The 22,332-nt window shown below is 34.0% G+C and overlaps 2 protein-coding genes across 3 annotated transcripts; one reads left to right on the forward strand and one right to left on the reverse strand.

Annotated features, from left to right (window-relative positions):
* Positions 1-5,694: 5,694 nt before the first annotated feature.
* LOC127092120 (RING-H2 finger protein ATL16) lies at positions 5,695-8,003 on the forward strand. Of its 2 annotated transcripts, XR_007792110.1 has the most exons (3): positions 5,695-6,740; positions 7,158-7,338; positions 7,448-8,003. XR_007792110.1 is itself a non-coding variant. In XM_051030933.1 (1 exon), exon 1 carries the CDS (start codon positions 5,774-5,776, stop codon positions 6,833-6,835), a length of 1,062 nt encoding a protein of 353 aa, XP_050886890.1. In that variant the 5' UTR covers positions 5,695-5,773; the 3' UTR covers positions 6,836-7,078. The 2 variants fall into 2 exon arrangements, 1 of the variants encoding a protein (XP_050886890.1); XM_051030933.1 differs by lacking the exons at positions 7,158-7,338; positions 7,448-8,003 and having other exon boundaries at positions 5,695-7,078.
* A 407-nt stretch (positions 8,004-8,410) lies between these two features.
* On the reverse strand, positions 8,411-12,587 carry LOC127092119 (protein KINESIN LIGHT CHAIN-RELATED 2). Its single transcript, XM_051030932.1, has 2 exons — positions 10,870-12,587; positions 8,411-9,031 (listed from the first exon to the last, which is right to left on the reverse strand). The coding sequence occupies exons 1-2, from the start codon at positions 12,468-12,470 to the stop codon at positions 8,749-8,751; spliced, it is 1,884 nt and encodes a 627-aa protein (XP_050886889.1). The 5' UTR covers positions 12,471-12,587; the 3' UTR covers positions 8,411-8,748.
* Between the last annotated feature and the right edge of the window lie 9,745 nt (positions 12,588-22,332).

Genomic DNA, 22,332 nt, shown 5'->3' on the forward strand with positions numbered 1-22,332 from the left:
CGTGTCTTATTTATGATTATATTTATTACATTAACTTCATTTTATGTGAATGGTTATTGATGTTAATCTGTTGCAAAGTGGTTGATTATGTGCTTATGAATATATTTTAATTCCGGTTGACCTCGTCCTTGTCTCTTTTTGATGTTGTCAAAGGGGGAGAAGCAATGGAAACACAACTTATGATTATTATAGCATTTTTTTTTCAAAGGAATGCATAAAATCAAGGGGGGTGTCTATTAAAGTACGCGATATATGAAAGATTGTGCCACGGTTTGTCATCATCAAAAAGGGGGAGCATGTGAGGGAAAAGGTTATTAGTCCTTATTTTAATGATGTCAAACCTTTTAGTAGATCATACTATGTACCTTGCACGGTGTCATCATATCATAGAGTGTATTCATTCTTTAACATGCTCAAAGTATCAATTCAATGTGTTTATGCATATAGAAGCATCTCATATATGTCAATATTGCACTTGATCATTGTTGGTACCTTAGGTCCATAAGAGAATGGTTTAGATTGACCAAAATACATCTTAAAAAAACTCATTTTGACCATTTAAAATCTTTGAGTCGACTCATGCTTTGGAGCGGTCGACTCATTCATGCATGTCATTTTCTTTGTAACTCATGGGTCTGATCAGGTCGACTCATAGGTCGACTCATTTTTGGAAAAACAAGATTAGTCGACTCATCGCCCTGTTGCGGTCGACTCATAACCTATTTTATTTAAATTGTGTTGACGCGGGTCTGAACAGGTCGAGTCCCTAGTGTGAACAGGTCGAGTAGTCGTTGATTTCACTCATTTTTCTGCTGTGTATTTTTGCTAAAAGTTATGTTGTGTTTTTCACTTGGTCCATACATCATATATATATTCTTGAGTCTCATTTTCATTTTTTTTAAACAAGAAAAGTGAAAGATATACACTAAAGTTCATCTTCATCTTCATTCTTCATTGCATGTTTCAACAATTACACATAACAACTTTTGTTGATCATAATGCATTGTTATGGTGATAACGTCCAAATAGGATTTTGTATCTTGGGTTGGGTAAAGGTTTTTAGTGGGGTTTTCTTGAATAAAATCTTAGGGTTTTGTCCTCTAAGATTTGGGGGTTTTGCACAAATTTTTGCTTCATAGATTCAGTCGAGTGAAAGGTTTGAAGAACGGTGGGTTCATTCGGACAAGTAACGGTAACCGGAGGATTGTGAAGAAAGGTTTGGGTTCAAGCGTGTCACTATCGAAATCAGCTGAGCTAGATTTTTGGAGAACTTGGAGTTATTGCAATAAGGTAGTTATAATCGGAGGTTGATTCGAAATGTTTGAAGCACTTGATTCAACTCGAACCAAGGGGAGAGAAGTGAATAGGATCTACAACAACACTTAGGTTTGATTGGTGGTGATTATTTTTTCTCTTGTATAAACTTTGCAATTGATAATAAATATCTCAATTCTAGTTTTAGAATTGGGGGAAGACGTACCCGAAGCGAGGACGAAAGGGGAACTGCCTAAACAAATTTAGTGTTGTTATCTCTTTCTCTAACTCTTTAATTTCTGCATAAATTGAATCTTGTGTGAAACTAATTGGTAACTTCATCTCGATTAATTGTTATGCATTAAACTTGTTTGATAAATTGTTGCAATCACTTTGGTTGTAACGAAGGAAAATTCTGCACAATCAATTCTAGTGAAATTAAGACTTGGTGTAGTGTGCACACCAAATGTTTGCTAAAATTAACTTCACACAAGTTTATCAATATTTTTCTTGTTTTCTCATTGTTTTAATTCATAATTTGTGGTAGCTATATCAAAGATTTGTGTATTTGATCAATTGATTAATATTGTTGTTGATTAGCTTTATCTTAGTTGTTCCATTAGGTTTCACGCATATCTGATCTTTCCAGTAACGGATCGTTTAGACGATCGTGGTCTAGGGAGCTTATGCAACCTTTAAAATAATTTTAAAAAGCGCCAAATTTTTAAATACATGATCTATTCAACCCCCCCCCCCCCCCTTCTAGATCGGTACTATCGTCTAACACTTAACCTTCAATAGGGTGTATGTTACGGATGAATTCTGATTATATGATGAAAATTATCTATAATAATTGATGAGTTCGTGCACTATTCATGACTAATTTTTCTGTTTTGATACTTGATGTTTTTCCATCATTGTTGCACTGCCGAAGTTTTAGAAAATCAATGATTTTCATGAAAATAATGGAGTTTATGTGTTAAATTAGGTTTTAATCATGTGATAATCGTACTGTGTATAATTTTGAGCGTCTGGATTTTCACGGGATCGAAATCGGAGTTCTAGAGGTCCTTCAATGATGGAAATTGCATTCTGGTTTTTGTAGGTATGTACATCGTCGCTTAGCAAAAGAAGCGTCGCTTAGCGAGGGAGGTCCTCGCGTAGCGAGATGCTCTAGCGGCGAAATTCTTATGTTTTTGTTTTTATAATAACTTGAGTTTCGTAAGTCATATCGAAACGCGGTTTGAAGCGTTGGAAAGCTAATGCGAACTACTATCAATTGGTTATGACTTCATAGGCTGAATATGTTATGATAACATTAGTAATTGATGAGAATGATTATTAAAAATTATGTGATCGAGTAAATGTCGAGTTGTGCAAGTTTGAGGAATATGTTTTGAGTTGTGGAAATATTTGAATATGTTGCTATAACGAGATGTTGAGCGTTGAGAATAAGTATGAAATATGAGAATGTTGTGAATATGGATTATTTTGAGTTATGTTTGTTTTATTGTTGCATATTTGAAATATAATTCAATTGAGATGAATTATTAGCATGTTTGTGTTGCACTTTTGACTGATAATGTGCATTTTATGATTTTGGTGTGATGTAATCCAAAGAGGGGATTACTTGAGTTGCCAATATATTTATGTTAGGATCAGATAGGGGTCTTAACGCATTAATTTGATGATATGGTCATGCATCATAAGAGTTGTGTTAAGAGGCATTTCTGCTAGTTCAGATAGGAGACTAATGACTTGTCCCAAACTCAGAGAGGGGGCTTGGAGCTTAGAGAGAGGGCTCAGAGTTCGCAGAGATTGGAACCTAGTTTGTATGAAGAACCAAATATGGGTGTGTGTGTGTGTGTGTGTATGTGTATGTGTGTGTGTGTGTGTGTATGTGTGTGTGGGTGTGCGTGTTTGTGTGTGTGTGTGTGTGTGTGTGTGTGTGCATATGTGTGTGCGTGCATGTGTGTGTGTATGTATGTGTGTGTGTGTGTGTGCGCGCGTGTGCGCATGCACGTGTGTGTGTAATTTTCCTTAATACATTCGACAATTAATCTTATACCTTTACGAATATTGGCCACTCGACCTAGACTCAGCGAGCTTTCACACCTCCCCACTTTCACAACTCTGAAGTTTCTGATTCCTTGCCATATTATCTTTGACTTTTGTCACTTTACTAAAACCTTGAATCTTCTGATGATGAGGCTTGAGATACTCTTCAGGATAACCATCATCATCAGACAAACACTTGATCATAGATCTTCGCTAACTTCATCGAACATTGTTTGATATAAGGTGTTGTTTTCCACATATAAGCTTTGATAAATTGATCTTCAAGCATCCCAAACTTGATCAACACAACTTGATCTACATAAATCAATCATTACAACTTGATTTCCAAGCATATTCACTTGATCATTATATCAGATGACCTTCAGATATTTTAGCTGCAATTGATCAACACAACTTGATCATCTTGATTCTTTAAGCTTCATCACTTGATTACCATTTGATAAACATATTAAGCATCACAAGTTGATCAAAGTATCAAGCACCACCACTTTATCAACATATTATGCACCACCAATTGATCACTACATAAGATAATCATCAAAAACTTCAATTAATCAACACAGCTTGATCTTCAAGCTGCATAACTTGATCATCATATATTGATCAATATTTCCAATGAAGAATTCGTTTAAGAGTGTTGTCAACGTCAATACCAAATAAACAAATTGTTGAAGACTTTATACCCACAAGCACATAGATCCACAAGACGAACTGTCATTGGACGATTTAGAGGCGAAGAAAATTTTCAAACATGTTGTAAAGTATACCATGATGTCAGGGAAACTTTACGAAATGGGAAGTGCATACCATATGCTAAGATATCTAGGAGATCATGAAATCAACTTAGTTTTTACAAAGGTACACCAACGGGCTTGCAACAGTCACATCGGTTGACGAGCCCATACCCATTAACTGTTAAGGCTGGCCTATTACTCGCCCACTCTGATGAAGGACATCACGGTATTCTTTAGGAAATGCGGCAAATTCCATAAGCACGCTAATTTACATCATGTGCCATCTAAACTCCATAATTTTGTCATGTTGCCTTGACCATTCTACAAATGGGGCTTGGACATTTTAGGCCCTTTCCCCTTGGCACCTGGCCCGTTAAAGTTTTTTATCATTGGATTAGAGTATTTCAAAAAGTGGATAGAAGTTGAAGTCGTCTCCAAGATCATCGCAAAAAGAGCCTGCAGTTTCTATTGGCATCGACTAATATGCAGGTTTGGTTTGTCATGAGTTATCATTTAAGGCAATGGAACTCAGTTCGTCAGCTCTACCGTGGTCAATTTCTGTCGTGACCTAGAAGTACAAACAAAGTTTATTTTCGTTGCCTATCCTTATGCTAACATGCAGACTAAATCAACGAACAAGGTGATATTATGGGGAATAAAGAAGAAATTAGATGAGGCCAAAGAACTCTAGGGTGAATAGCTTCACTGGGTGCTATAGTCGTATCACGCCATCCCTCATTCAAAAACCGGAGAGACTCCATTCACAATATATATGGTACGGACGTCATTCTTCCTATTGAAATCGACACGCCCACTTGACGACGCTCTCATACTTGCATTTCTCTCAAAAACATTTTTGAAATTCTCTTTTCTATAAATAAGACATTAACTTCAATTAGTTAATTAAAATATTTGAGTAATGAATATTCATCGGAAAGTTTAAATATCTACTTTACTAATATGATACTTTTTTACAAGGAACTACCTCAACTAGTTATGGTCATCTTGAACTTTCTTTCTATGTATCAATCTTCAATGTACTTTATTAAAACCAACTCCCAAATTAAAAAGCAATTGAGTCTAGTTTCCAAAAGAACAAAAATCGGCTCCATCCAAGTAACATACGCGAAGATATGACCAAATGATTGCATCAAAACCATGCAGAATACTTAGCCATTAACCATAAACACCAAGGTGATTTAAACAACAACATGCAATGACTATGTCTGAGGGTTGAAAAGAAAAAAAACATGAACGGAGGCCTTGTGTTGTCCAGTCATATCATGTTGTATGAAGTTAAACTCAATCAATAATATATGGCTTAATTTAAATCATGAACAAAGAAAAAGGGTGGTAGGACACCATCAAAGACACATATCAGAGTTGAACTGACTAGTTAGAATTGGAGATGAAAAGACAATATTCATATAAGAGAAAACACCAAGGTAAGCAACACACTAAAAACTTGTCAAAAGACTACAATTACATTAATCCAAACCCTTTTGTATCCTTCCTCATTAAAACAAGTCTAGGCCCCCATCCTTCTCTTCATGTGTTTCCTTTTCCTTGTAATCACCACATGCACATGTCACTCTCAAAATACATCACTATATTAAATTTTCTGCGCAACTGCAGAGACTAATTCATCTGGTCGAATAGGACCACAAAGAACGATAGACAAAGTTGTGGCTCCTCAAAAGTTTTCCATGCACCTAACTTTTAAGGCCATCACATATCTCATATTCACATCTTTCATCATGGCACTAAACAAGGACCAAATCTACAACCTTGAATATCAAGCTCTCCCACCTATTATCATAACTCAGGATAATACACTTCATCATCGCCCTCCACAGCCTGTTTCAGACTATGCTTTTCCCATATTTGCCATTGTTGTTCTCAGCATCATTGCTGCCATTTTGTTACTCCTCAGCTACATCACTTTTTTAACCAAATTCTGCTCTAACTGGAATCATGTGAATCCAACGAGATGGATTTCGGTTCTTCGAGCTGGATGGAACGATGAAGATCACTTCATAGCATTATCTCCTACATTATGGAACCGGGGATTAGACGAATCGGTCATCAGAGAAATCCCGTCTTTTCAGTTTATAAAAGGTGAATGTGAAGATCAAAGTGTGTATGGTTGTGTGGTTTGTTTGACAGAGTTTCAAGAACAAGATGTGATAAAAATTCTACCAAACTGTAACCATGCTTTTCACTTGGATTGCATTGATATTTGGCTTCAAACAAATTCTAATTGTCCTCTTTGTAGATCAAGCATTTCAGGCAATGCAACAAGTACTCCATTTGACATTATCATAGCTCCAAGCTCTTCTCCTCAGAATTCTTCTCAGTTACTCTCTAACTTAGCAAGTGATGAAGATTTCGTCGTCATCGAATTAGGCGGAGAAGAAAACGAGGTTCAACAAGAAAAAGATGACTCAAGGGGAAGCATAGGACATAGTAGAAAGTATCACTCTACAAGAGAAATGAAACCAAAGTGTCCTTATGTTTCCATCATGGGAGATGAGTACACTGATATAATCAGAAAGAAAGATGACTTGTTTTCGATTCAACCGATTCGAAGATCTTTCTCATTGGATTCTGCAAATGATAGACAAATGTTCATGGATGTTCAAGCCATTATACAACAAAATGAAGCTAGTGCAAGTGAGGATTGTAATAGCAGAAGTAAAAGTGCATTCTTTCCATTTTGTTACTATGGAAAGGGATCCAAAAATGCAATCCTTCCATTTGGAGAATGATGTTAATTTAAGATGATTTTCCATTCTGTTTTGTTTCTTTATTTCAAGTTTTTATCCAAATGAAGTTAGATCTGCAAGTGATAGTGGTGACTTAGTGAGAGTCTGACACTGATAATTGTTAGAAATAATGGTTTTAGAGTTTAGTACCTTGCTTGAATTACAAGGAGTGGTTCTTTTCATTACCTTTCTGAAGTTTTGTTTTACTAGAAAGTGAATGTAAATGATTGTGAATGATTTTCAGCACATTATCTCTTCCATGTTTTTCTCTTTTTTACTCTGAACAAATAATAGACTGACAAGTTCTAAAACATTATGTTTCTAGGGTCCATCTTTCATGCATGCTAAGAGATAGGGTCCATCTTTCTCACATTCACACGGTCAAAATATCAAAATATCAGTAACATTTATAAGCCGCACACAAGGTCTAAAGAGGCGAAGGCCCAATAACGACGTGAGGCAGTATTTGGCACAGAACATGTAGACTCTTTTCTCTTGCTGAACAGGTAATCTCTCACGCGAGCACTCTCCCAATCGTCCAGATCAATCTAACAGCTGACCACATCTCATGCTTTGCAACATGCGTTCAATGCCAACCACTCTTCCGATTTAAAGAGGATAGTGCGCCACTTCACATCCAATGGTCGCCGATGTATTGACCATGAATACAAAATTCTGACTGCGGAGCAAGGAAGGTGTAATTTGGAGAAACTATTTATCAGAAGCAAAGAGGTTAAAGAGCAAGACAGTGAGAAACTATAAGTAGTAGCTTGAGAAATGTTATGTATGGAAATTATCAATGTTTTTCTTTAGGCCACACTACAATGATATGGATGTAGGGAAACATTATTATTATACAGCAATAAATGTGTCCCTTATCTATAGGTAGAAAATTCAAAGTCTAGAGAATATCCTTACACTGGTTGGTATTCCACCTCTATCTATGTCCCTACCAAGTCTCAATCACTAGTACCTTCCCCGTGGGTAGAGCGTTATTAGACATTTGGTAATGCCAAAATAACTCATGAAGGGTACACCAAGAATCAAATGAAGATAACAGCCTTATCATGTAAATAACTTAAAACTTGAGGTCTTCTTTCTCTGTAGAATGTGACTCCAACAAAGCTGTCACAAGTATTGCAGCAAGTCACCAATTGTTCAAATACTCTTACCCTCCCATTATTAATGTGGTGTTAAAAAAATTAGAATGGAATAACTCATCTTCTGTGTCAAACATATTGCTTTTAAGTGGTGGTGGATATTGTATCTCTACTTATAAACATATATGATTACGTTATATAATGTCCAATATAGGACACTCAACAATACCTATAACATATTCCCTTTGTTTTTTATCATATATAAAAAAAAAATTATTTTTTAATTCATTGAAGGCCAACTCATGTTGAAAGCGCAGTGACAAGCCTGATTGTTTCATGTTTAGTCAAAGGTGAACACTTCATCGAAATATAGACCTTTCCTTTTGCAGGAACCCTGTTGCCATTATTCTTGCCTTATGCTTCATTATTTTACCATCAGGATTCGGATTCCTGGCTCAAAAACTTTAACCTATTATGCTTCAGTACATACAGGGGAAGTATTATATTATTTGGGGAAAATCCCTTTTAATGTATAATGACAAACTTTAGTACTGAATCAGAATATAAAATACAAATAATTTAATGGCAAACCCCAAGTATATGATTGTGATTGTGATATAGCTATTAGGTAATTTACCTGCACTAATCTGTATGAAAATCTCAAAACCAGCAACCACCAATTCGGTCAAACAAAACTGATAAACTGGTCAAATAAATTATATAAGCTAGCTTATTGCTGTTTTCGGACAAACTTTATACCAGTACCATAGACATTCTTTAAGTATGCAATGGTGTTGTTGCAAAAGAGTACGTCTGTTAAACTGTCCGGGATTGACGTAATGGTATGTCAGGCTGGGAGACACCGGATGTTGCGGGTGTATTAGTAGGTAACGGTAGAGCTTTCATAGGAACCTCATTTGACAAGGCACCGCGTAAGGGTAGAGCCTTCATAGGAACCTCATTTGACAAGGTACCGCGCGCTTTTCTCTTTAACTGATCAAGAAGTCGCTGAGCTTCTTTAAGTTCTTCTTCTGCACTTGCTCCATGGCTTTCCCAAGCGTCAATAACTTGTTGTTGGAACTCGATTGCAAGGGCATGGCTGTAATTCCAATATTCAAAACATTAGAAAAACATGAATTTATCCCTTTGAGAAGAAGAGATGTATCATGTATCAGTTGGGAATAAAATTAAACTGGTGAATATAGTAGCACATTATCCAAACAAAGGACAGAAACAAGGCGCGTTTAATTCCTTAATTTCCTTGAACAGAACCTCTGAGCTGGAGACAATCAAGGCTTAAATATACCTTCCAATTTCTAAACATTTTTGTGATTCAAATTATTATATAGGATAAGATCGCGTATACATTAGCTTCACAAATAAAAATTAGGCAGTCTGCAACATGTTAAGAGTCATACATCGGACAATATATAACCTAAAATATGTGAGGCAATCCTCACCCTACAAGCCGGTTTTATAGGGTTGAGTTAGGCCCAACCACATTTCTTAACACGGTATCAAAGCCTCGTTTAAGATCTTATTTCAGGTTTCCGCTATCGTACCACCCACCATTTATTTTCACACTCCAAATGTCCAGTCATGGACGTGAGGGGGTGTGCTAAAAAGTCACACATCGGATTATATGGTCTGAACATGTGCTTATAAGTGGGGGCAATCCTCACCCTACAAACCGGTTTTGTAGGGTTGAGTTAGGTCCAACCACATTTCTTAACACAAATAAAATAGTATATGCAATTGAGGTCAAAATGGACCAATCACAAAAATGAAATAAGTTTGCATGAAGTTCCTAAAATAAGCAAAACATTGATGACTGACTACCTTAACAGTGGTTCTGTATACAACTATGGGCTCAAGTCATAACTCTTTATACCCAAGATCTACCCTCAAAAAATTCACCATTCAAATTCAACTCAGTCACATTTTAGTTTATCTAATATGTGAAGATTAGAATTCTGCATCGCACAACAGTGCAACCACAGAACCACCAAATCAGAACTGTCTTGGTGAGTATAGAAGAGAAGATAGTGGTTTAACAATCAACTCATTCATAGAAGGTAATAAAACTTAGTTTGGTAAATGATAGGAACTAAATGAGAGGTAGAATCGGAAAATAAAAGAGTTATGAGCCTAGCATGAATAAGGGATTCTTCAGAATGGCTTATTTGAGGTTATCTGCTAGCATATGCACTAGTAGAATGACAGTTTGGGAGAGCTTATGGAAACAGTTTACAACACATCCATAAGATGTTTTCAGCTTATTTCCATAAGCTCTCCGAGATAGCTTATAACTCAAATAAAAACAGATTAACTTTATTTTATCTTTTGCTATAGAAACAGCTTACATGTAAGCACTTAAGTGATAAGCAGTTATGGCCCAAACACGAGGAATGTTAACTTAGAACCTAACGGGATTTGAACCTAATGGGATTTGAACCTGAGGCTTGGGCCCAAACACGAGGAATGTTAGCTTAGAGCACACTCTCAAGTCCCAAGCCTTCACCAACAGGCCAACCCCTGGGGTGGATAAGCGGTTATGTTATAAGCGTTAATCAAATTGTTTATCCAAACATGACCAAATTTTTCTTTTGAAAGCAGTCAATCAACATAATGAGTATACAAAAGCATACATATTAATTATAAATTGCTCCATTTTTGTCAGAAATTTGTTAATGTTGAATGCATGATAATTCCCCCATCTAGAAGTTTCACAATAATTGTTCCAATGGAATCTGGATTGCACAGTAATAGGTATATGCCCCTAAGTTAAATGCTTAAACTGCTAAAGCTAGAGAAAATGATGTACGTCATGTATAATTTCCGACAGGTGTAACCAAAACTGAAAATTTTCAAACTCAACAGAATAAGAGAAACAGTATCAAGGTATGAATGAAGTCAAACCAATAAAACAATCCATACCTTCCCATCTCACCGTAAGCCTTTGAAAGGTTTTGACATGCCTCAATTGTATCAGCATGATGTGGACCAAGAGAAACATCCATGATATCCTTTGCTACTGCAAACATCTGCGCTGCCGATTGTGGTCTATCCAACTCTAAATATGCTGCTCCTAAATTGTTGTAGATATAACCCACTCCAAAATGTTTGGGACCAAAGCTATCTTTCAACCTTTCAGCAGCACTTTCCAAATAAGGAATAGCCTGCTTCACCTTACCTGTCAGCAATAATAACCACCCAATTCTTGCAGATACACTTCCCTCTGAGTGCTGCTCTTGCGGGAGCTTCTCAAGCAAAGCTAGTGCCCTTTTCAGCAATGAAATTGCAGTTTCGAACTCGTTCATTGTTTCATAAAGCATGGATATCTCCGAGTACGCCTCAGCAACTTCCACTGGTGTAATCTGTTCTCTTTTGTCAAGAACCCCAAGAGAAATCTCTAAACACCTTTTGCAATCTGCAAATTTTTCCTGATTACACAAAGCTTTTGCCATTGATACGAGCACAAGAGCTCGACTCTCACTATCCCTCTCAGTCTGATTTACAACATTCCTCAAAGTACCAACAGCCTCATCGTATCTTCCCAAAGCAATCATCATATTGGCAGCATCAACTTCAGCGCGCAACAAATCAGAATTAAGATTCCAATTCTTCAAAATCCTCTGCGCCAAAACATTCTGCTCCAACGCCTTCTCATGTTCCTCCAACCCGCTATACACAATCCCGAGAAGTTTCCTATCATGAGCAACCTCCACAGAATTCATCCCCAATCGTTTCATATGTATCTCCAACGCCTTCAAACAATACGGAAACGCCTCCTTAAAGTTCAAAACCGCAACATAAGCTTCTGCTAAGTCGCGGTTTCCTTTACCCAATTCTCCACTATCTTCCTCAAAAGTCATCTCTTTAATCTCCAAACACTTCCTAAGATTCTCCAACGCCTCTTCCCTCCTCCCCATAGCAGTCTTAACATTAGCCAACTCAAGTTGAACAGCATGAAGCACAGGCCTAACATCATCAACACATACACCCTCATCCTCCAACCTACCCAAAACCCTATTAGCTCTATTAAGGTACCCTAAACTATCACTAAACCTATTCAAGCTATAATTAACAGACCCCATTAACTGTAAAGTCATGGCAAAAGGCAAAGAAGGTTTGTTATCATTATCAAATGCTTTCAAAGCTCTGTTAGCAAAGGAAAGAGCTTTTTCAGGATCCTCACCTTCTCGATCAAGTTTAAGACCAATTTTCAAAGAAGCTAAACCAAGCTCTTTCTCGTTGAATACAACTTCCATGTCACTGAACGCTTTGAGCATTTCTTCAGTGGTTTCCGCAGACTCGAAAGCTTCTTCGAATTCTGATTTTTCAGCGATTTTTCGTTGTCTTGAGGAGATTTGAGAGGGTTTGTGAACGAGGGTGTCCATGGTTCGAAATGGGGTGGAGATGAATTTGTTGGGTTTGATGAATGGGTTGAAGGGTGCATCACGGAGAGTAGAGTAAGAAGTTGAACTTCGACGAGCGAGGTGAGAGAAGAACGCGATGGAATTCCAGAGTTTTCTCATGATTCTTTCGCCTTCAATTTTGGTTGGATTTCGGTTAAACCTTCACAAAACCCTCTTCCATGGAGGCAAGGTAAACACTGTAATAAACGTTGTAAACGCTGTCGTTTTCACTTTGTTAACATAAAAACCATGAACAGTAAATTGTTGTAAATTAATCATTGTTGAGAAAAAAACCGATTTTAATATTTTCTTATTAATATTTGTGAATGATATAAATTACTAATTTAGTTATATAACATCAATCTATTAGAAAAGATTGAAGAAACTAGAATGTATCGCTTATGTCTTTTAAAAGAATTGGTGTGATTTTATTTAAATTAAATATGGTATTTATATTATTAAAAATACAGCTATTACACTAATATAATAATTGGCATCATTATTTTAATTTTGACATATTATGCATCTATAATAATTGATTAAGATAGATATTTTTAACTAATAATAATAATGATAATATTTTTGATTTATTCTAACGCTTCCCCTTTGAAATATCTATTCCGATGCTCCGTTGAAGTCTTGTCGAGGAGAAACTTATGGAAATATATGTTGTCTCTATAAAAATCTTATTAAGAAGAATTTATTGGGATAAAAACCTTAATAAGGGGAAAATAGTACCACATGATGCCCCCCCTCAACAAAACATATTCAGTTCTTCTTTAAAGATCTCGAAGGTGATGCATTTCAATAGTTTGTACATGTTTCTTGAAAACTGATGTAGGAAGTGTCTTTGTGAAGAGATATGTCACATTATCACTTGAACGAATATATTGAATATCAACCTCTTTGTTTCTTTAGAGTTCTTGTGTGAATGAGAAGAACCTTTGAGGGATATGCTTGGTTTTGTCACTTTTGATGTAACCTTCTTTCATTTGGATAATACATGCAGCATTGTCTTCATACAAAATTGTCTGATTATTATCAATTGATAAACCAAATGTTCATTGGATATGTCGAGTTACCGATCATAATCATCTACACTTTTTGCTCACTTCATGAAGAGCAATTACTTAAGCATGATTTGAAGAAGTTACTACAAGTGTTTGTTTTTGTGATCTCCATGATATTGCAGAGTTACCATATGTAAATATATATCTAGTATGTGGTTTAGAATTACCCGGATCTGACAAATATCTTGCATCTCCATAATCAAACAAAATTGGTTTTGTATTGTTAAAATAAAACAACCCAATGTGAGATGTACCTCAGAGATATCAGAATATATGTTTTATTCCTTTCCAATGTCTTTTTGTAGGACATGAACTGAATCTTGCTAGTAAATTCTCCAAAATATATATCAAGTCTTGTATAGTTAGAAAGGTACATGAGTACCCCAATGGCACTGAGGTATGGTGTTTCAAAGTCAATATATTCTTCATTACCTTCCTTAGGTCTAAATGGATCATTTTCAACATTAAGTATTCTATCCATCATTGGAGTACTCAAAGGGTTTGTTTTGTCCATGTTGAACTTTTTCAACATCCTTTCTCTATAATTTGATTAATGTACCAATATACCATTTTTAGTATACTCAATTTATAAACCAAGGCAGAGCCTGCTTTTCCCGAATCTTTTATTTCAAATTCTTTCTTTAGGTAATCTATTACTTCCTTAATTTCTCTATTATTTTCAATGATATTTAAATGATCAACATATACAACAATTATTACAAAACTGTATATTGTTTTTCTAATAAAAACACAAGGAAAAATAGGATTATTTTCATAGCCTTATTTAAGCAAATATTCACTTGGTCTATTATACCACATGCGTCCGGATTGTTTTAACTCATAAAATGATCTTTGCAACTTAATTGCATGCATTTTTCTAGGTTTTGATATCTCAGACATTTTAAATCCTTATGGGATTTTCATGTATATATCAATATCAAGTTATCCATACAAATAAGCAGTAACAACATCCATAAGATACATATCAAGATTGTTAAATACTGATAAACCAATTAAATATCGAAAAGTAATGGCATCCATAACAGGAGAAAAGGTTACCTCATAATTAATCATGGTCTTTGATAAAAAAAATTGTGCAACAAGACAAGCTTTGTATTTGACAATCTCATTTTTCTCATTTCGTTTTCTTACAAAGACCCACTTATACCCAACCGATTTCACATCTTTTGATATAGCTGTAATAGGGCTAAATACTTTTTGAATTTTTAGAGAATTTAATTTAGTATCTATTGCATTCTTCCAATTTTTTCAATCATGTCTATTTTGAAATTTATTCATAGTTCTTGGTTTGGGATCATCATTTTCATTCATAATTTCATATGTAATGGAGAATGAAAATATTTCATCTTATTCATACCTTTTCGGTTCCACAAAATTCGTATATCAACATAATTAATTGAAATCTCGAAATCATTCTTGTTTTCAACTTTATTATCTATGATCTCATTATCACCATTTTGTGTTTCTTCGAGAGCACATTTTTCAATCGTGAATTTATTATTATATAGTGTCTTTTCAAAATCACTTTTAATCATGTTCACTTTTTCTATTCCTTTTCTTTTTCGGGGATTTTTGTCTTTGAATCTCATAGGTCGGTCACGCTTCAGCGTGCCTTATATTTACTTGTTACATCATTTAGATTTGAAATCTAAATCCGAGTTGGGATATCTATAGCTGGTACATGTGACTTTGTCACTCTTTTTAAATTAGTAAAAGAATTTGGCAATTGATTTGCTAAATCTTGTAAGTGAACTATTTTATTTACATTATATTTCCATGATTAATTTTATGGGTCCAAATATAATAAATGGAGTACATACCATGTTATCTCATTTTCTAATTTTTTTATTTTCTCCCCCTAGTGTTGAAAATTTTGTTTCGTCAAAATGACAATTAGCAAATATTTCCTGAAAACATCATATGTTAAAGATTTTCAAGATATCTAACAATAGATGGTGATTCATACCCTACATATATTCCCAACCTCTTTTGAGGTCCCATCTTTGTTCTATGTGGTGGAGATATTGGGGCATATACTGCACAACTAAATATCTTTAAATGAGAAATATTTGGTTCCTTACCAGTTGCAAGATGATAAGGGGTATGTTTATGATTAGCACTTGGCCTTAGACGGATGAGTGATGCAGTAAGTAAAATTGCATGACCCCAAACAGTAACTGATAGTTTGATTAATGACTCAGCTAAATCCTTTTGTGTATGTACATGAGGAACGATATGTTCAACAGTAATTCCAATTGACATGCAATAATTATTAAATGATTCAGATGTAAATTCACTGGCATTGTCAAGTCTAATTTTCTTTATAGTGTAATCAAGAAATTGAGCCCTTAGCTTAATTATTTGTGCAAGAAATTTTGCAAATGTCATATCGCGATTTAACAGTAAACATACATACAACCATCTACTAAATGTGTCAATTAATACCATAAAGTACCTGAATGGTCCTGACGGTGGATGGATAGGTCCACATATATCTCCTTGATTTCTTTCAAGAAATGCATGTGATTTTGTCTGAATCTTACCTGGCAAATGTTTTGTTATTAATTTGCCAAGAGAGCACGCTTCACATGATTTATCTTCTTTTGTAAGTTTTAAGTCTTTCAATGGATGGTCATGGGTACTTTCAACTATCTTACACAATATTGTTGAACCAGGGTGACCTAAACAATCATGCTATAAAATCATCATTTTAGGATCTTCTTCTACTATTAAATTACATTCAATTTCATGTATATAAGTATAATGTAATCTAGAAGGCAATTTCGATAGTTTTTCTAAAGTTTTCTTCTTTTCTAAAATATTAGCAGTAATATTAATATATTTCATATTACCTTCCGTTGCAGTTTCAGTATCCTATCCTTGCTGATATATGTCATTAAAACTCAATCAATTTCTCTTTGATTTTGGAGAGTATAGAGTATTATTAATGACAAAATGTGTTCCATTTGGTAATATGAACATAGCATTATTTGTTCCTTCCATCAAATCTGCAGGACCTGAGATTGTATTTATTACACCTTTAGTAGGATTTATTTCAGTAAAAAAATTCTTACATTTGAGGATTGTGCGGGTAGTTTCACTGTCTAGAATGCAAATGTTTTCGACATGTTTCATGTCTAACCTTCTTGAAATATAATGAGATTAAATAGAGAGTAAATCAACACATCATATTTAACATTATTATTTCATGGAGACATTGGATACACCAAACCAGGGGCAGAGCTACTTTGTAGCAAAGGGGGTCATGCCCCCACCGTAATAATCACTTATTCAATATTTAATACTATAAGTAATATATTAATATATTAATTGTATTGAAAATTAGGAAGAAAATTTTATAATGACCCCACTTAATAAATAATATTGAATAATTTTATTTCTCACATACACCAATTATCCCACCTCATTTAAAATATCCAATTGCTTGTTTTTTATTTAAAAAATAATTAGCTTTATATAATAAAATTAAATAAATACTTTAAATAAAATTAAAAAAATTCAAATTTTCTTTTCCTATTCCTATTAATTCTCTTTGACTCCTTTCAAGTATAAACAAATCACTTTCATATACCTCTTTCTCTTACTCTAATTTCTCTCACCGTAAAATACATCCCTCTTAGTTTATTCTCCATTGTTGTGTCTTTTAAAATGTAAATTTTTTTATTTTAATCTTTATAAATTTATAATTTATTTTTATTTTAATAAGAGTAAAAATATATTATTATCTTATTGAGTTTTAAATTGTGTTAATGATAGAAAATTTAATTTTAGAGTTTTGTAATATTTATTTAAAATTGTTGTTTTGTATCAATTTTATAGTATTAATATGAACTTTCTGAATATGATTTTTTTATTATTTTTAGTAATAAGCAATGAAAAAATATTTTAAAAAAAAAATTATTAGAGCAATCATCAACTTCTAATCATCAAACACATAATGTATACTTATATTTTTTTATTGATGTTGAAAATGAGAAAATCATTCAACATTTTCAGAACATGAAAAATCATAGAGAACAATTATAATGTATATTTATATTTTTGAAAATGAAATGTTATATTTATATGGACCCCACTACTCAAAATTTCTGGCTTCGTGCCTGCACCAAACAAATACAAATTCTTAATTTGATATATATTACAAATATAAAATTAATACAAGTTTATTACACATTATTCAAAAAGTTACTTAATTCATCGTTCCTTCAACGAAATCAGCAACCTCAAGATATGTAGTATCATTTTTGTGTTTTACACATCTTAGACCAATGAGCTTTCTTTCTGCATCTATAACATAAATCACCATGATTCCTCTAGGGACCCTCTTGGATATAGTTACCCATACATTGACGATTCCTATTAGTTTTGTCATATCTGGGAAATCTATAATTATTCGCACCTCGAACATAAAAGTGGTTTCGACAGTGATATCTGCCTCGACTAGACCCTCAAAACGAGCTTAACCACCGTGATTTTTAATATGATTATAGTCATCATGCATTTGATTAAATATTGTAGCATTTATCTTGGGATATGATATTGTTCTTGTGGGACGTAACTGGTGGCTTTTTATAAGGAACTCATTATTTTGTTCTGCTATTAGAAGAGTTGCAACTAAATCAGAATAATCAAAAAATTCTCTCATTTTGTATTATTGTTGCAACAAAACTTGGGATGCATGAAAAGTTGAAAAAGTTGTTTCCAACTTTTCTTCTTTGGTTATAATTATGCCATAAAATTCTAATTGTGCTATAATTTGATGCATGACAGAGTTATATGCAACAACACTTTTATAATTTTTTAACCTTAATTTGTTCCACAGATCCATCAATGAGGGAAACAAGACTTTCCTCTGATTTCTAAACCTTGCCTTAAGTTTGTCCCATAAAATCTTGGGATCTTTTGCATTTTAATATTTTGTTTATAATCCATCATCAAGGTGGTGTTTGATTATTCAATATACTTTTGATTTTTTCATTATCATCTCTTCTGGGTCAAATGTTGACTTCCTGAATTGTCTCCTTCAAGAATTTTTTTCAAGTCCCTCATATGCAAGGTACTCAATTAAGTTGTTGTTCCATGTTATGTACTTGTCCTCAATTATGCTTAAAAAATTTAATTGATGCTTAACATTAGACAGGATAATATATAGAATTCAAATGAACATTATTAATATATATATATATATATATATATATATATATATATATATATATATATATATATATATATATATATATATATATATATATATATATATATATATATATATATATATATATATCAATTTATTCCATAACAACTATTCAAAAACCATGAGCATGATTTATTCAAAAACCTCTATCAATAAACCAAATTAAGACTAGTAATGGTAAAATAATAAATATCATTAATGCTACATAACTTTGACATAATTCACCATGCTTGATAATACTGATAAGGAATAAAATAATGACAAGTAGGGTGATGAACAAGAGAAAACATTTAGTCATTTGAAAGATATGGATAAGTTTTTGAGAATGATGTGAAAGCCACTACGCCAAAAACTGGAATAGACAGCGCACCTTAGAGGGCGCTTTATTACAAAAGCGCACTCTAAAGTGAAGCGAAAAAATAAGGAGCGAACAACTGGAATAGACAGCGCACTTTAGAGGGCGCTTTTGTAATAAAGCGCCCTCTAAGGTGAAGCGAAAAAATAAGGAGGAGATAGAGGGACAACAATACTAAAAAGCGCCCTCTAAGGTTACCCTTAGAGGGCGCTTTTAAAAAAGCGCTCTATAAGTCCATGTGCATTTCCAGTTTATAAAGCGTTTTTGGAAAGCCTTAGAGAGCGCTTTCATAAGCGCCCTCTTAGACCCCCTTTAGAGGGCGCTTTTTTTCCACAAGCGCCCTCTAAGGTCCCCTTTAGTAAACATTAAAATTATAACATACTGCGCGTTTTGTTATTTCACTCTCTGTTATTTTCGTTCTTTTTCACGTTAGGGTTCTCACTACTACGATTTTCGCTACTTCTAAGGCGTTCTCCTTCCACCTCTGTTAGATCTACGACGTTTCCTCCTTCTATTAATTCGTTGTTAGCTGTTTGATTTTGACAGCATAGGTATTTTTCTAATCTTCATATTACTTGGTTTCTCTTCTGACGTTCGCTATTGTTCATTTTTGGTTTCATTTTTCTTGGTTCATACATTTATTGAGTATTCTCAACAATAATTATTGTGTTGCAATGCTAGCAATGGAGACTAGGCATTATGGGTTAAATTTCACCAACTGTTCCATTTGTTTCTCGATGTAGAAAAAGGAGGCAGCAATATCTAAAACACCTTCTACCAATCAAAGGTACACTATGCAGCTTATGAGTGTATTTATTCTAGCATACATAACGTAGCTAGTAACTTAAGAAGTTTAGGTATGGATGTTATTTGATAGAGTAAATTAGAGTCGACTATTCTTCTGTTAGCTTTCAATTAGACCATTATACAATTCTACATATATATTTTCTAGTCAATGTTTATCTTTTGTAAAAACTATATGATGATATATAACTATGCTACAAACTAGTGCATACCACTAATGCTTAATGCATGGTTCATACATTCTCATGCTATTGAAGTCAGAGATATCTGAAAATGTTGAGAAACTAACTCAATAAACCAAAATTGTTTTGGTTTTGGGTTGTTGTTGGAGACATGAATGCCCTGCACAGAGACTAACTCAATAAAGCGAAATTGTTTTGTCTCATCCCATTTTTGGTTTCTCTTCTGAAATTGCTTTTTGTTTATTCTAATTAGTAATGGATAATACATGGATGTCTTCCAATCGATTGTCGAGAGAGTACGAGAATGGGGTATCAGAATTCGTTAAGTTTGCCGTTGCGCACGCCGAAGACCCCAGTAGAGTGATATGTCCTTGCTTGGGTTGTTGTTATGGGAAACGGGTTGACGCAGTTCAGTTGACATCGCATCTAATGAGGCATGGAATTGATCGAAGTTATACATGTTGGAATTTGCATGGTGAGAAAAGTAACGAGAATGTTGAACCGGGGGATAGTACGACCTATGCCTCAATAACAGAAAGGTTGAGATGCTTAGCATATGGTCCAAGTTTCCATGTTTTTTCTTATAGCGCATACGCGATTAATGGATACACATTTTATACCAAAGAACAAGATGATAAAAGTACTATGCAGAATAGTGGTGTCACCGTGGTAGCTGAAGCAATGCACATATCAAGTGTGAAGGACTTAAACCCCAAATTTGCAAATCTGTCGTATTTTGGTGTTATCGAGCGCATTTGGGTGTTTGATTATGAGAAGTTTCAGATTCCTATATTTGGTTGCAAGTGGGTTGAAAATAATAACGGCATTCGAATGGATAAGTCAGGATTTTTGCAAGTGGATCTTAATAGGGTGGGATACAAAGATGAGTCTTTTATTCTAGCCTCTCAAGCTAGACAAGTGTTCTATGTCAATGATCCGAAAAGTAAGAAATGGTCTATAGTTCTTTTTTCCAACAAAGTAATTGATGAAAACACTGGAGATCAAGGTGATATTGATGTTGAGATTGAATCGTTTACCAGAAATGATCAAGATGAGAATATTATATCAAATGATTCATATATTAGAAATGATCATAATGAGGGTATTTGGATCAATCCAACCGTCCGTGTTGTTAAGAGACATGTAGAACATATTCCAACCAAGAAAAGAAAGAGAACTTAGTGAAAAAGGTACAGGTCAAATGATTTTAATTGTTTTCTTTATTACAGGTAAAATGGCTTTTATTACAGCAAATCGAGTCAGTTGCATCAAAAAAAAGGTATAAACACAATTATATGATATTTATGCATAGAAAATGTTAATTCTTGATCTTATACTTCACCTAACTAATTTTATGATATTTTAGGTTCATGCTATTGATATTGAACAAAAAGAGGTTGTTGCTAAGAAGACTGCGGCTAGCAAAAAAAACATACATCTCAGAGATGCTTTTGCTACTTAGTTTTATTTCTTTTTAAGTTATGAATTGGTTGTATATTTAAAATCTTTAGAAGTTAAACGATTATATATCAGTGGATTGTTGTATATGTATGGATTGTTGTATATAAGACTTGTTGAATGCAATGTGTGAAAAAGGGCTTCAAATTATACAGTTTTAGGTGTACTGCTTCAATATACAGGTTGTCTAAAATAAATAAAAAAATATAGCGCTTTTTAAAAAAAAAAATTAAATAACCACCCACTTTAGAGGGCGCTTTCCAAAATAAGCGCCCTCTAAACCCTTTAAATTTCCACTTTAGAGGGCGCTTTCCAGTAAAAGTGTCCTCTAAACCCTTAAAACCACTTTAGAGGGCGCTTTCTTTAAAAAGCGCCCTCTAAAATGGCCCTTAAAGGGCTTAAAGAGCCACTTTAGAGAGCGCTTTCACCAGGAAAAAAAGCGCTGTCTTTACCTATGCCAGCGTCAGATTAGAGGGCGCTTTAAAGCGCTGTTATAGGCCAAAAAAAGCGTCCTCTTTTCCCTTATAAAGGAAGTTGAATTATATATAGATATAATTTTGTAAAACTCGTTATACTTACCGTTCGAGAAAAAGGGGAAAAGGGAAAGGGAAGAAAAATTAAGTGTGTTAAATATCATCAAGTCAAATTTTAAATGTGTTAAATATCATCTAGTTGTTACAAGTGTTAGAAATAATTATAAGATAACATATATTGTAAATGAACATGTGATTTAACACATTAGTAGTTTTAATTATATCAAATGAATTTTTCTTCGTGAAGCAATATTATAGATGATGATCTTAGTCCTATATTAAATATAAAAGTTAGTATTTGCATATGGGATTTTAGACCTCCACTAGATATAAAAGTTATTAAC

Source organism: Lathyrus oleraceus, chromosome 6 (assembly GCF_024323335.1).
Source record: "Lathyrus oleraceus cultivar Zhongwan6 chromosome 6, CAAS_Psat_ZW6_1.0, whole genome shotgun sequence".
Lineage (NCBI taxonomy): Eukaryota > Viridiplantae > Streptophyta > Magnoliopsida > Fabales > Fabaceae > Lathyrus > Lathyrus oleraceus.

Bases quoted from the DNA above. Each gene is read 5' to 3' on its own strand.
- LOC127092119 (XM_051030932.1), bottom strand. From the start codon at position 12,470: ATGAGAAAACTCTGGAATTCCATCGCGTTCTTCTCTCACCTCGCTCGT. The intron at 9,032-10,869 runs GTATGGATTGTT...TTGGAATTACAG, and splicing joins GCTTACGGTGAGATGGGAAG to CCATGCCCTTGCAATCGAGT.
- LOC127092120 (XM_051030933.1), top strand. From the start codon at position 5,774: ATGCACCTAACTTTTAAGGCCATCACATATCTCATATTCACATCTTTC.